This window comes from Meleagris gallopavo, chromosome 21, assembly GCF_000146605.3.
Source record: "Meleagris gallopavo isolate NT-WF06-2002-E0010 breed Aviagen turkey brand Nicholas breeding stock chromosome 21, Turkey_5.1, whole genome shotgun sequence".
NCBI classification, from domain to species: domain Eukaryota; kingdom Metazoa; phylum Chordata; class Aves; order Galliformes; family Phasianidae; genus Meleagris; species Meleagris gallopavo.
The window spans coordinates 6,236,241-6,249,523 of NC_015031.2; the positions used below are offsets into that span (position 1 = coordinate 6,236,241).

Consider the following 13,283-nt stretch of genomic DNA (forward strand, 5'->3'; position numbering starts at 1 on the left):
ACGCGAAGCTGAAGGGCCGGTGCGGGGCGCAGCGCGTGTTCGGGCACGAGCGGTTCTGCTCGGGGCGCTCTCGTTTTCTTCTGGTTGCTTTCTCTGCTTTGTGCGTCTTTTTCCCTTTGTTTTTTCTTTTCTTGCGTTCTCCGCTCGAGCTGTTAGCGCCGCTCCGTTTTGTGGCAGCGCTGAGCAGGGCGCGCTCCCTCAGCGGCTGTGCCGTTGTTGTGCGGCCCTCCGGCTGGAAGGAAAACACGGGAAACGTTTCGTCTTGTGTTAAGGGGGGTAATTAAAGGTTCGGTCGTTGCTTTCTGTAGAAGCCTCCTACGTGAGCTGTTATCACGACCTTAGTGACGGCTTTGTCTCCTGCTTGGTCGTGCTGTGTTGGGTTCTAACGACGTGCCAGAAGTGAGACAACTGGCAGAAACCTTCACTCTAGTGCACGTGTCTAGAGAGACTGCTGTTGAGATTGGAAAACTCCATGCGCGCTCAGAGCTGTGGCTCATTACAGACTCCGGCTGTCCTTGAAAACAGACTTTTATTTTGGAGGAAGGGTTCTTGTGGTCTAAAGCAAGATGAGACATCGAGGACAAACCTGCAGACCTGAGTCATATTTCTGTTTTCACCAGAGAGTTTAGGTGTAGGACAGTGTGCTGTTCCTTCTGATTGACTTATGTGTGTGAGAATATAACCCGTGATTAATAAGAAGTAACTTTGTTACTGGCAACGTATTCCATGGATTCCTCTGTTACCTTTAGCTGCTTTATTTGAGTAATTAACTTCTTATAGAATACCACTGTAATAAGCAATTTTTAATTGCTGTTGCTTGGTTACTGGTGGGGAATTACTCTTCTGGCCAGTACCGTGCTGGCTTTTTAACTGAGACAGATGTTCCAAAGAGTGGATATTTTTTAGACTTACCTGTCCTCAAACAATAGTAGTAAAAACTACATTACGTTTACTATTGATTTTTCTAGGAGTGAGGGGAAAAAATTGAATAAAAGGAGTTTCCAGGAAATAGAATATAATGTTCCAGCACTTCGGTATCAAGTCATTTGAAGAAGTTGTAGCTGCTATAAGAGTATCACGTTAAAACATTTTTTATGTAATCCCCAGATGAAGGAATTGGAAAAAACTCTTCTGTTAGTTTCCTTCCTGCAGGCAAAAAAGTTATGTTCTTTCAGGAAGTTGAAAGGGAGCTGAATTCCATCTAGCACTTAACCTTGGGCTGCAGTGCTGTATGTTGATTGTAGTGTTGGCTGAAGGCTGAATAACAGGAAGTCCAGAAGAGTTCAGCTTGCCTCACTAACAGTAATGCAGTTGTAGTATGACTGTGTGATGCTGAACAGCTTCTGTATTGCTGTGTAAGTTGTTTGAAAATACACCTACGTTTTGTCAGAACGTGTAGATGTGTCCTTAGGAATATACTGAATTTGTCTCTTTATTGTGGGCTTCATGCCTTTGTGAAAATTCTAGGCTCCTGTGTTGATCTTAAACATTTCCATTTCAAGAGCCTGGTGGCTATGACCGTGTCTGCCTTCCCATCTTCTCTTAGTGCCTCGTGACTCATCGCCAACCACGGCGGGATCCATCAAGCCCACGCTCTGCAGGGTCGTCATCTACCTACAGAAAGAGATGTCGGGGGACACGTGTCTAACCACCACCCTTTGCCCAGCTGTGGGACCCAAGCCTAAAACTTGCAGCTTCAAAGTCGGCAGCCTTGGTAACAAGTACGTGCGACTGAATGTTGGGGGCTCCCTGTATTACACTACAGTGCAAGTCCTGACCAGGCACGACACGATGTTGAAGGCCATGTTCAGCGGCAGAATGGAAGTTCTCACAGATAAGGAAGGTAAGTGAGCATCTTTTGTTGTTGAGAATATTGTAAAGTAACTGCTGGGTTATTTTTTGTTTATTTTTAGTATATAATAAAGCTATGCTCAGTGAAAGGCATGGAGAAAGCTGTATTCCAAAAATAACAGGGAATGTTAGGCTGCCAAATCTCATTGGCTCTACCAGTCCTCCCAGCTTTATAAAAATGTGTACTTCTGTTACTAAAATTAACAAGTGGAAGAACTGGTTCTCTTTCCTGCAGTCACAGTTGGAATGCAGATCGTTGATGTTTTTGTGAAGACTGAACAGACAGTATGTGGGCTGTTGTATCTATGGAGTTACGTAGTGGCATTAATCAAAATGTCTTTAGGGAGGGGAGATTCAGTTTTTAGCTTTAAAACTCAATACAGCCTCAATTGCTGAGCTGAATATTTTCAGGTAGGCTGAACCTTGTTGAGTGTCACGTAAGACTAAATCTGTTTGGTCCAGTAGTTCTGTGTAAGAGCCTCTAACAGAATGGAGGACAAGATTTGTCTTCAGGCAGCCTTAGTTGGAGAATCTGGCAGTATTTTCACCCTCTTTCCTATGTCACCTTATATACCCAGGTCCTAAAATAAAATAACTTTTTATTTTTGTCTGCCTTCTACTTCGTGAACAACGATTGGGCACTTTATTAAGCCCTCTGTCAGTGTGTGTCCTTTGCTATTGTTTGCCCACAAGTCAGACATCCTGTTTCCTAGTGAATGTGACTGCAGGGAAGTTTCAGAATTGCAAAAACTGTCTACTGATGTTTCCTGTGCTGTATCCCCTCCTCTGCTCCTTCCTGATCATCCTTGTCCTGTTCCTTCCTCCTCTTTGGAGGCTGGAACAGCATTTTTTTCCTCACTGGGTCTGTCAACTAAATAGATGTAAACTGGTGACTTCCTGCAGTAATTGAAAAGACTTATTACTTTAATTGAAACGTAATACAGAAAGGATGAAGCACAGAAAATAACTTTGGTACAGTGGTACAATGGGTGATCAATAGATAGAGTGTAGTCAAGTTCTTGCTGTAGTTTTTTAAATGCCCAGTGATAGGAAGCTTAAGGCTTCTCTTCTGGGGTGCTGGAAAGTAGCGAGAATGCAGACAAGGTGCCAAGGGAGTGGTTCCACTGTTAGTTTCTGTTCTGTAATAAATACCAATTTGTTGAAAGTCAGTGAAGTCTTCCCCTGAATGGAACTGGAAGAACATTGTGTAGTTTCAGGCAACAGTTGGCTTAGTGAACCTCTCTGAGGAGGGTTGGTGGTTTGTTTTGTTTTTGTTTTTTTTTTGCCTCCTAGTGTTGTGATTGAAATGTTGTGATTATTTTTCAGGCTGGATCCTTATAGACCGTTGTGGGAAGCACTTTGGAACCATTTTAAACTATCTCCGAGATGACACAATTGCACTTCCAAAACACAGACAGGAGATCAAGGAGTTGATGGCAGAAGCCAAGTATTATCTCATTCAGGGCTTAGTTGATATGTGCCAAGCAGCTCTGCAGGTAAGAAATGGAAGTACCAAATTAACACAGCCACAATTAGACAGCAGTTAAGATCTTGTCCAGTCCATTTATCACATCCATGGTTGTCCTTGTTCTGTATGCATACCTAACATTCTGCAGAGCTTTGGATAGAGACAACATTTGGTTTATGATCTCCCTGGATATGTTTTCAGACCTATGTGCTGTCACAGCACGGCCTTCCAGACTTCTTGTGCCTGAGCTCTGAAAATCTTTGAAAATATAATAACTTTTTCTAAGTTTGAATTTTAATGGTAAAAAAAAACAAAAACAACCTGATATGGTAAGCACTATTTACTTTAAGGACTTTTCTGTAATTTTATTATATACATTGCAAATCTTTAAACCTGAGTTAGCATTATTAATTCACCCAGTTCCTATGGGTTCAAGTTCAGCTGATTTAAATCACCTTGTTTGGAAATCTTTTTAATAAGGCTAGCCCAGATATTTTGTATATGGTTAGTAATATTTCTTGTAGAAAAAAGCTGAATACTTAACAAATACCTCACACACTAGGCTCAATATGCTGCTTATATTCACTGAAAAAAAATGTAAAGGTACACTGACAATTCTCTTCCTGGTTTGGAATTGAAAACACTTATTCTAAAAACAAAATGTTCCAATCCAAGGCTTTCCTATTAGCTTTGAGCTCTCTTTAATTTGCCACGCAAGGAATCTGGATTCACAGACTGTACCACACACTCTTGGTTGCTGCTTTTGTATCGCAAGGGGCTAAAGTCCATTTTGGTGACGTACTGTTCTTGCCAAATGTTCAGTTCATAAAAACTGATATTCTTCTATATTGCAGTCTTTTGATTTGATTAAAACTCATACTATCCTTTTCTTCAAAAAAGGACAGAATAATAAACCCACTTAAAGCAGATATGACTTGAGCTCAGAGTCTTTGCTATAGCTAAGAAGGACGTTCACCTGCATCCCAGTATTTCAATTATCACTGCCTTCTGGGAATAAGAAATCTCTCCGCTGTATTTCTGGGTTGCAGATCAAGGTAATGCTCTGTGGTTGCTATAGCAACACAAAGCTTTTCCATTGCATCACAGGGTTTGGAAACATGGCTGGAGGGTCTGGAAGAGCAAGCGGCAGCAGATGTTAGTTTTAGCATTTATGTCTCTTGAGATTTATTTCCATTTCTTCTCCTTTTTTTTTTTTTTTTTCAAAACAGGACAAGAAAGACTTGTATGAACCTGTCTGTAACATCCCTATTATTACATCTCCTAAAGAAGAAGAAAGACTGATAGAATCCTCAATGAAAGTAACTGCTTTTCTCCATTTGTTCAGTGAGAAACTGAATTTTTGCTAAATGTATTCAAAGACAAAGCTTAATTATTTTTTTTCCCCCTTCTGTTAGCCCGTTGTTAAGCTGCTGTATAATAGAAGCAACAACAAATATTCTTACACCAGGTATGTCACCAAGTATTTCCCCTACTGGGAAAGTTTAACTTTGGGGGCGGAGGAAAGTGTGGTACAGCCTAACTTGTATTTTGTTATTTAGCTTACTCAGATCCACATAACAGCACTGTTGTAAAGTTATTTTTGGTTGATGTGAATCCAAAAATAGTTTGTCACCTCCTCCAAACTCCCTGAAGTGCTGTGCTGGAGGTGTGTGCCTGAGAAAGATGAACAGATAAGGGCCGAGAAATAGAAATGATGAGGCTACTGGCTGAAAAAGAATAGAATGCAAACTATTCACAGAGTGCTAGCTTTTTTGGTGCAAAGCCAATGCAGCCATGATTCCTCCCTCCTCAGTTTTTCACTCTGTTTACCCTGACCTACTGAAATTCTAGATGTTCTGTCTCTTCCAGTGACTCTAGATGAATTAATTATTTGGCTACAAAGAAAAGAATCTGTTCTGCTCAAGAACAACCCAGACAGGGCCAGTGCAAGAATTCACTGGCTTTTCATTTAGTTTTATGGTTTAACTACCAGGATGCTATCAGAATGGCTCTGGATTTTCCCAAACCAGTCACTGAAGCGATGTGAGTAATCCTTTATGTTTGGCAGAATTCTCAGTTTTAGCCTTTCAGTCTAACATGCAATCTTGGAAGTTTTTTCTCTAGGCAAACTGTCTGTCTTTTTGTCAGAGAGATGGATTCTAACAATCTTGAAATTCCACGTAGTTGGGAGAAGCTATCTGAGGGAGTATTGAAGAGCAGCCCATTTTTCAGCAAACTGCATTCTGTATCTGCCAGTCATTCTGCATGCCTCCTGGTCTTATCCTTTAGTTTATGGCAGTGATGCTAAAGCAAGTACAGAATAGCATATTAGTCATCGTGGTTCTGCAAATGTAAACATGCTAGCAATGAGAGCAACAGAATCCTGGATATCAGAAGGTGTTGGTATCTCAACTAGCTCTAGGATTCTAATTATTCCTCGCACACAAATCTTCATGCCTTGATCGTGTTTAAATGAGGAATCTTTATTTAAAATTCCATGCTGGCTACTAGCAACCAAAGGCTATCTGCGTCTTTTATTCCTAATCAACATTATGAAAGGAGTTTTCTTAGTTACGTAGTCATTGTTGTCACGTATCGAAAATGGATGAAGACTTCTAAATTCTTTTTGCAGCTCTGCTCTTGATAATGCCTGGGATTTGTTACTGGCTAAGTCCCAAATTGTTTTCATCACACTATATCTTAAGAGCTGAAGATTTTGTTGGGTTGCACATCATGCTTTTTTTATTTAGACCTGAACAGAAGTACATCTCAGATTAAATATTTTATGTAAAGCCTAGTTGGCTGTTCTTAGCAGCAGTGTCTTGATTGACAAGTGTTCACAGCCTTCTGGGACTACTTCCAAAAATTGAGGTACTGCACACAAGTATAATTTCATTCCTCTGGATAGGTTCATGGCAGCAGTGCAAACCTTCAGCTTTTGGGTCCAATGAGTAAGGAATTTTCCTGTTAAAGCTGGAGAAGTTAGCTTTGTTGTTGTGTCAATAATGTGCTCGCTATCTTCCACATATCTGCACACAATTTCCTAGCCAGCTATAAAATGAGATCAAAAGGTGCACAGAGTACAAGCTTTAGATAGAGCAGCATTCAAGCTAATATCAGAAGAGTAATGCTTTTAACTTGGATGTTTGTTGGTCATCGTGTTCTTATTTAAATAATATTTTAAACCTTAAGACTAACATTCTGATGGTTCTACTTGATTTTAAAGCTACCATATGATACTTATTTTTTCTCCAGAACATCTGGATCTTGCTTGGAAATTTAATCAAAATCCTAAATTGTTCTGCCTGTCAGTAATACATAATTTACAAAATAATGTATCCACTCTAGAAATTTGTATAAAGTATGGCTAGTTGTACATGCAGAACACCATCATTTTCAGCTAGCCTTTGAAGACACGTTGACTCTTCAGACTTGGCTGTTACTGAGCTAAACAGAACTGCAGTTAGCATATGATTTAATTGTCTTGAGGATAAGTCAGAAATAATTGCAGATAGTTAATGTAATTATTTGGGAAATTATGCTGTCATTATTAATTATGTAACTTAACTTCTGAAGGCTGGTGTGTTTGTTCACAAAAATAAGAGCATCTTATTTGTATCTGAAGTTTGCTATTATCCCCTCTTTCCTTGGCAGCATATGGCAATGAGTCACTACTGACTTGTATTCTGCAGTTATATCAATGCTTAAAACTGTGGTGGAATAGGCATAGAAACTCTGTAGAGATAGCCAGAGGAAAAAATAACTTTTTTTTTTTTTTAACAGTAATTCAGATGACAACTTACTGAAGAACATAGAACTGTTTGACAAACTTTCTCTCCGATTCAATGGCAGAGTTCTTTTCATTAAGGATGTCATAGGTGATGAAATCTGCTGCTGGTCTTTCTATGGACAGGGTCGGAAACTTGCTGAAGTCTGTTGTACCTCTATAGTGTATGCCACAGAGAAGAAGCAAACCAAGGTACAGGAGTTTTACCCATTTGTCTATTATAGTTTGTAATAAATCAGTTGAATAATGCATAGTGGAAAGACGTGGATATACCAAAGTGCTTGGGGCAATGTTTCTTGGGGAGATTTTGATACTGGTAGTCATGAATATTGACTGGAATTGATGGTCAGTGACCTCCATGTTACTTGGGTGGTTCACTACTTACAGTGCTGGCACTTGGGAAGACATGGCATGTACTAGGTAGAATTCAAAGAAAGCTGAAGTACTGCAAATGGTAGTTCTGAAAGCGCGGTCTTTTAAGCGTTGATCTGTAAAGTTGATGGAATTTGTGTCCCAAAACCATGTAAATGCCTATAAACTTTAAGTAAGGATTTTAATCTTATTAAACCTACTTAAGTTTGCTATTTGCAGTTACTTAGACTTACCAACTTTGTTTCTGTTGTGCTGATGTAGATATCGTATATAATTTGACTAAATGGTTGTGTGTCTGTTATTTCTGGGCAGATGTTCCAGTCAGGTTACCCTGTTTAGTTGAGGAAAATGACATCTGCTGTTCTTTGTAGGTTGAATTCCCTGAGGCACGTATTTACGAGGAAACTCTAAACGTCTTACTGTATGAAACACCACGAGTTCCTGATAACTCTCTGCTGGAGGCAACCAGCAGGAGCCGAAGCCAGGCCTCTCATAGCGAGGATGATGATGGTTTTGAACTTCGTGACCGCGTGCGCCGAATCCACGTGAAGAGATACAGCACCTACGATGACCGTCAGCTTGGCCACTAGCATGTCGGTCGAGGAGAGAGGGGTTGGTTTCAGGGCTTGTATCGATATTCTTTGACGGAGATCAGGAAGTAGGGAGGGATCAGTTGGACTCTGGACTGATTTCATTTGGCTTCTTGTCTCTCCAGAGAAGCAAAAGGGCATTTATGCACACAAAGCAACACTAAAGGCCAAGGGCTTTAAGGACTAAGATGTTTGTTTTGCACCATGTGCTTTAAACACAGACTGGCCCCTTTTTCATGCAACATGAGAAATGGATTCCAAAACACTGATTGTGACCATTTGTGGTTGCTCTTTTATATCTAATGATGTGTACATATCTTACTTCCTGTGGGAAGTATTGCTTTTCCTGAATGAGACGGAGGGATTTGAAAGTATTTTTTTCAGTTACCTCTCCTTTTAGGGTTTGATGTAATGGAACTTCCAGTTCTTAAATCAAAATACTGAAGAGGGAGTGGAAAGACCTCAAACATGACTACTTCTATGAAACACTACAACTGATAACCCCTGGAGGAGACAGTTAGCTATCCACTAGTAAGATGCACTGCATATGTGGTTTCTTCCACCTATTTTTCCTTTATGCACATACAGCAACTTGTGTTCCAGTGTAGTTGTATGTAAAACTCATTAATTCTAAGGCATGCTTTTCTGAGAAGTCAAATTGTCAAAAAAATCTCCCCCTGTGAAAAATAAGAAATATCTGAAAATTTAAATACATACAGAATGACATATCATGGGAGCTGGAAAAAATAGATATGGTGAAGGAGTAAAGTTTATCAAATAAGAAAACTTTAACAATAGACTGTGGTAGGGATCGCATTGTTCAGGACTTTGATAGTGTGATCCTGTTCATCTAAACAATGGCAACCTGTAGAAATATGTGATTTTTTTTTTATTAGTTTCCCCCCTTGGCCCAAAAGTGTTACTTGATGTTAAATTTCTCCAGCAACAGGGGAAAAAAACACAGTGGCTGGAAAAGTGCAAACTACACAGTTTTAATGCTACATAATATTAATGTAGTGAAGAGTGAGTTTAAATTTTGTGTTCTGAATCACTTCTAGAGCATAGAAGTTGAAGAATAATCATAAAAACTTTGTTCTGGCACACAGGAGGCCTTGGACAGAGGAAAGAGATGGTAAGCTGAAATATAAGCTTTATTCTGAGTGCTTGATTGGATGCTAATTTCAGAGGAGTGTTCAGAAGATTGGAGTGCCAGCTGTTTTGCACATTGGGTCTCTAGAAAAACTTTGATGTTTAGTATGAAAAGTTGCTAATTTCTTTTTAACTGTTTGATTGTATGTTTCAAATGTAGGTTGCAGATTCAAATTTTACCACTGTTACAAGAGGTTATTATTTGAAGGTTGCTCACTGACACGTATGGACATGTGTCAGTGGCTTAGCGCGCTCCACCACTGCTTTTATTTCCTTATATTTTATGTGAAGGTGGAAGCCTCAGATTCCATGATGGTTAGTCTTGAACTCCTTTGACCAGTGCCAAAATTACATAGAAGTTTTAAAGCAAATTAATGCAAAAGCCAAATAAATGAAGTAAAGTCATAACTAAAATTAAGAGAGATTATTAAAATAAAAAAGGGGGGGAGGGAACAAAACAGTGATTTCCACTCAATTAGGCTTTTGAAAATGTAACTATTGAGGCTTTGTAAAATGACACTAATGGCTGCAAAATGTGGGAGGTTTATTGCCTAACTGGGCCTCTACATGAAAGGCACTTACTTTCCTCACATTTGGGAAATAAGTTGCCTTAGTAATGAACTTTTCTTTTTATATTGCTTTCTTCTAGTTTTTTCTCAGCTGTTTTTTTTTTATTATTATTTTGTGCCAGGAAAAATACATTTGCTGAGATCAGTTTTCACTAAAACTTTTGTTTTTAATTGTGATAAAGTGTGGTGTGGATTTTCTTTTTCAGTTGATTTTTCTTCACTGATACTATTTAAATTAAATCATGGTGGGTGCTTTGAAGCCACTGGTGGAGACTGTAGTGAAATGGTCTTTTTTGCTTTACTTGATAGCTTCAGTTTAGTCTCGTACTCTTTTGTTTTTCCATTGTGTAACAAATAAGTCTGCCATTTAAAAATTCATATGTATGGCATCTGTATTTCTTGGCAAATGATTTTTTTTTTTTCATGTTACTGTCACAGTGGATGTTAGCAGATTAAGTAAGTGACGTGGGTAGCTTTGCACAACTGTTCAGAGAAGTTATGAGCAGAAAAATGACAAAGTGTGAAAGACAGAGTGTCTGATCAGTCTGCTGGTTCAGATGCTTCGATTGGTCGTTCACATCTATGCTCACAATATTCCTTAAGAGGACTGATTCATGTTGTGGAGTTCTTACTATGCTGTAAGAAGCGGTGGGGGGAAAAAAAGCTTCTGCATTGATTCAGCCAGTTTTCTTTTCCTTGTATCCCATAGCAACAATTAGTTTTGTCTATTTAAAAGAGTTTTAAAACCATGGTCTCGGTGTTTGTCCTGATAAGGTTTTCAGGATGTGGCTGAGAAGATCCCAGGTGAATAGCTGTGGCTGGATTTCACTAACAGTCCAGTAGTTCCCTCCACTGGTGGACAGATCAGGAATTGGAAAGCATCAGGAAATTCACTGGTAGGCGTGTTCTGGGATGTCTGCACACCACTAAATGATAGTGCTAGTAGAGATTCCCATCCTAGGCACAGCTGCTGTACTCATTTTTCTGACAAAACCTGAATGCCCTGGGTTGTTTCTTACATAATTGCATAATTTACATGACAGCTCAGTAATTGTAAATGTAGACATGGATTCTGCCATCACTTACAGAGTTCAATGGTTAAACTTTTTTTTTTGTGCAAGTGGTACAAACTAATTTATTTTCTCTTAGGAAGAGTCCTGCTTATCTGAAACTGTTCCAGGGTGGAATGTTAACTGAATGTTCTTTCCACCAAAATCATGACAGTACAATCTGACTGCTAAGCTCTGGTAATTTTTAACACTGCAGTTTTGACATAATGTGCACTTTGTAATTCTCATCATAATTTGCTTTCGAGGTAAAGGATATCAGTTTTGACTTACATACATATTCCTACATATTTTTATAACCTGGTATAATGGAAAAAAAGCAGCACTGAAAAGGGTGATGCAGCATTCACTTGTTTGCAGTAAGCTGACCCTTTCTAGAGCAAACAGCTGTGCTTCCTAAGAATCTTTTCTGCTGGCTTTAAGTATCACATTATCATTTCTAATTATATGCATTTCTGTCTGCTAATTAAGAGTAATGGCTTCCTATATAGAATATCAACATTGGATGTATTTACTGATGTGACTGAATTTAAAGTAGCCATTAGGAGGAAGAAGTACCTCCTAGCCTCATTTGTAACTTTACTTTCTTCGCTTCTGAATTTAAGTGAACTTCTGTGCATTCAAACATTATATTAGCAGACTGAAAGAACGAATGGAAAACATTAACTGACATTTATACACAAGCAAAGTAATAAAGTCTTACACGATTCTCTAATGGGGTCCTAATATAATGAAAAACAACCTCAGCTTTTCTGCAGAGAAGGAGCCTCGGTGCCTTGAGTGAATGTCTTATGCTAAACAGTTCTTCAATATTGGTGTTAATTAGGCAGTAATGCCAAAATAGAGAGCTCTGCAGGGCAGCAGCCTCCAACTGCTTGATAAATGCCAAGGCAAAATTAAATGCTTAACCTTCACTTTGACATTTAGTTTTTGGAACAGGAAACATCTATCCTACTGTAACATTCCAGTGACTTCACATCTCTTACAATTTTTGGTTAAAAATTAAAAACAAACAAACAAAAAGACCTGACCCAAGCTTGGAGGGCATTGAAAAGACTGATAGTATGGTATTTCACTGCCTTCAGCCTGAAGCAGGCAATGCTTTTCTTTTCTGTATTTTAAATTTTCAGACATAATTCATTTTTAGAAATGCTGGTGAAGTATAATTTAGATTATAACCTGTGACAATCCTTGCTGTTAAACCTTTGTGGACAGATTTCACATTGTGCATTGTTAGGACGACTGAAATCCTGTTAAGAGATGAGGGAACATGACCTCTGTTTCCAGCTTTGCCACTAATGTGGTGACACAGACTGCAAGTCAATTTTTCTGCATGTGAATTTTTACTCATCTGTAATAAAATGGGGTAAGACTCTCCCCTACTTCAGAGGGATGTTGAAGCTTAGTTTGTTTCATAACAACAGAGCACTTTGGATTTCTACATTTTGTATTTGGAGGATAGTAAATGTGATTGCTGTTTAAACTGATGTTCTGCAATCAAGGTGTTTTCTTATGGCATCAGGCTTAATTTTCTTTTTGTCTAACTTTTAAAGGTCAGGCATGAATAAAATAATGCAGTTAACCGTATTAACTATTGAATAAGGTGTTTTCTCTGTTATCAACAAGATAAATAGAATGCAGGTTTCTAATAAAGCATTATATTTTACATTGCCTTTGATTTTTCTCCAGCATCAGAATTTTTTGCCACACGGGGTTCCCAAGATGCAGAAATAATGGCTCAGGGTCGGTCTGTCTGCTGTATGGCCTTTCACACAAGCCCTGCAGGCTCTTGTTCTGTAGGAGGCCATCAGCATGCTGAGAGTGTGCTGCAGGCAGCTGGTTCTCTCTCTGGGATTTTCCTTTAGTTATAGCACTGCTGAGTTTTGTCTTTGTGACAATAACTTCCTAAAAAGAATCACAGAGGATACTGATCTGACATTTAAGGCAACTTCTGCTACCACAGAAGTAACTCAGCTCCTGTTACGGAAGTCCCGAACCTGTCCAGGCTGCAAGGGAGAAGGAGACAGCTGTGGGGCAGATGGCACCTGCCGTCTGTCTGTCCTGTAGGGCTTCCTTACCTCGTCAGCCACGATTCGTGGTCGATGCAGTGGCGGTCCTTGTTTCCCTTGATTCGCCACTTCTGTAGTGATGTCTGTGCTGTGGGGGTGGACTGAGGAATTAATTGCCAAAAAAACGACATTTCCATATGGTTTTGCAAAGTTCTGTCCTTCCGCCAAGATTTAAACGTGAAATTACCTGAGAAACACGCAGACGGAGCGTGCCGTTTGCTCTTTTACAGACAATAAAGGAGTATAAAGAAATGAGCCCTAGCAAAAGGCAGTTTAAAGCGTGTAACTAACCTGGTGCTCCAGCCCCTTCCCTTCTCCCCAGGTGCGTTGCCTCAGGCTCCGCGAGTACCGCGCGGCCGCG

At 39.4% G+C, this 13,283-nt stretch overlaps 1 protein-coding gene and 1 long non-coding RNA gene across 4 annotated transcripts; one reads left to right on the forward strand and one right to left on the reverse strand.

The window, feature by feature from the left end:
• Positions 1-50: 50 nt before the first annotated feature.
• Positions 51-12,519, forward strand: TNFAIP1 (TNF alpha induced protein 1). 2 transcript variants are annotated; one of them, XM_019621962.2, is made up of 7 exons: positions 51-1,355; positions 1,547-1,843; positions 3,178-3,347; positions 4,549-4,638; positions 4,735-4,787; positions 7,103-7,298; positions 7,850-12,519. In XM_019621962.2, the coding sequence occupies exons 2-7, from the start codon at positions 1,627-1,629 to the stop codon at positions 8,066-8,068; spliced, it is 945 nt and encodes a 314-aa protein (XP_019477507.1). In that variant the 5' UTR covers positions 51-1,355; positions 1,547-1,626; the 3' UTR covers positions 8,069-12,519. The 2 variants fall into 2 exon arrangements, with proteins under 2 accessions (XP_019477507.1, XP_010720269.1); XM_010721967.3 differs by having other exon boundaries at positions 51-1,843.
• Positions 12,382-13,283, reverse strand: LOC104913908. Of its 2 annotated transcripts, XR_795698.3 has the most exons (3): positions 13,214-13,283; positions 12,932-13,109; positions 12,382-12,758 (listed from the first exon to the last, which is right to left on the reverse strand). It is a non-coding gene; the product is annotated as an uncharacterized LOC104913908 (long non-coding RNA). The 2 variants fall into 2 exon arrangements; XR_002120979.2 differs by lacking the exon at positions 13,214-13,283 and having other exon boundaries at positions 12,932-13,207.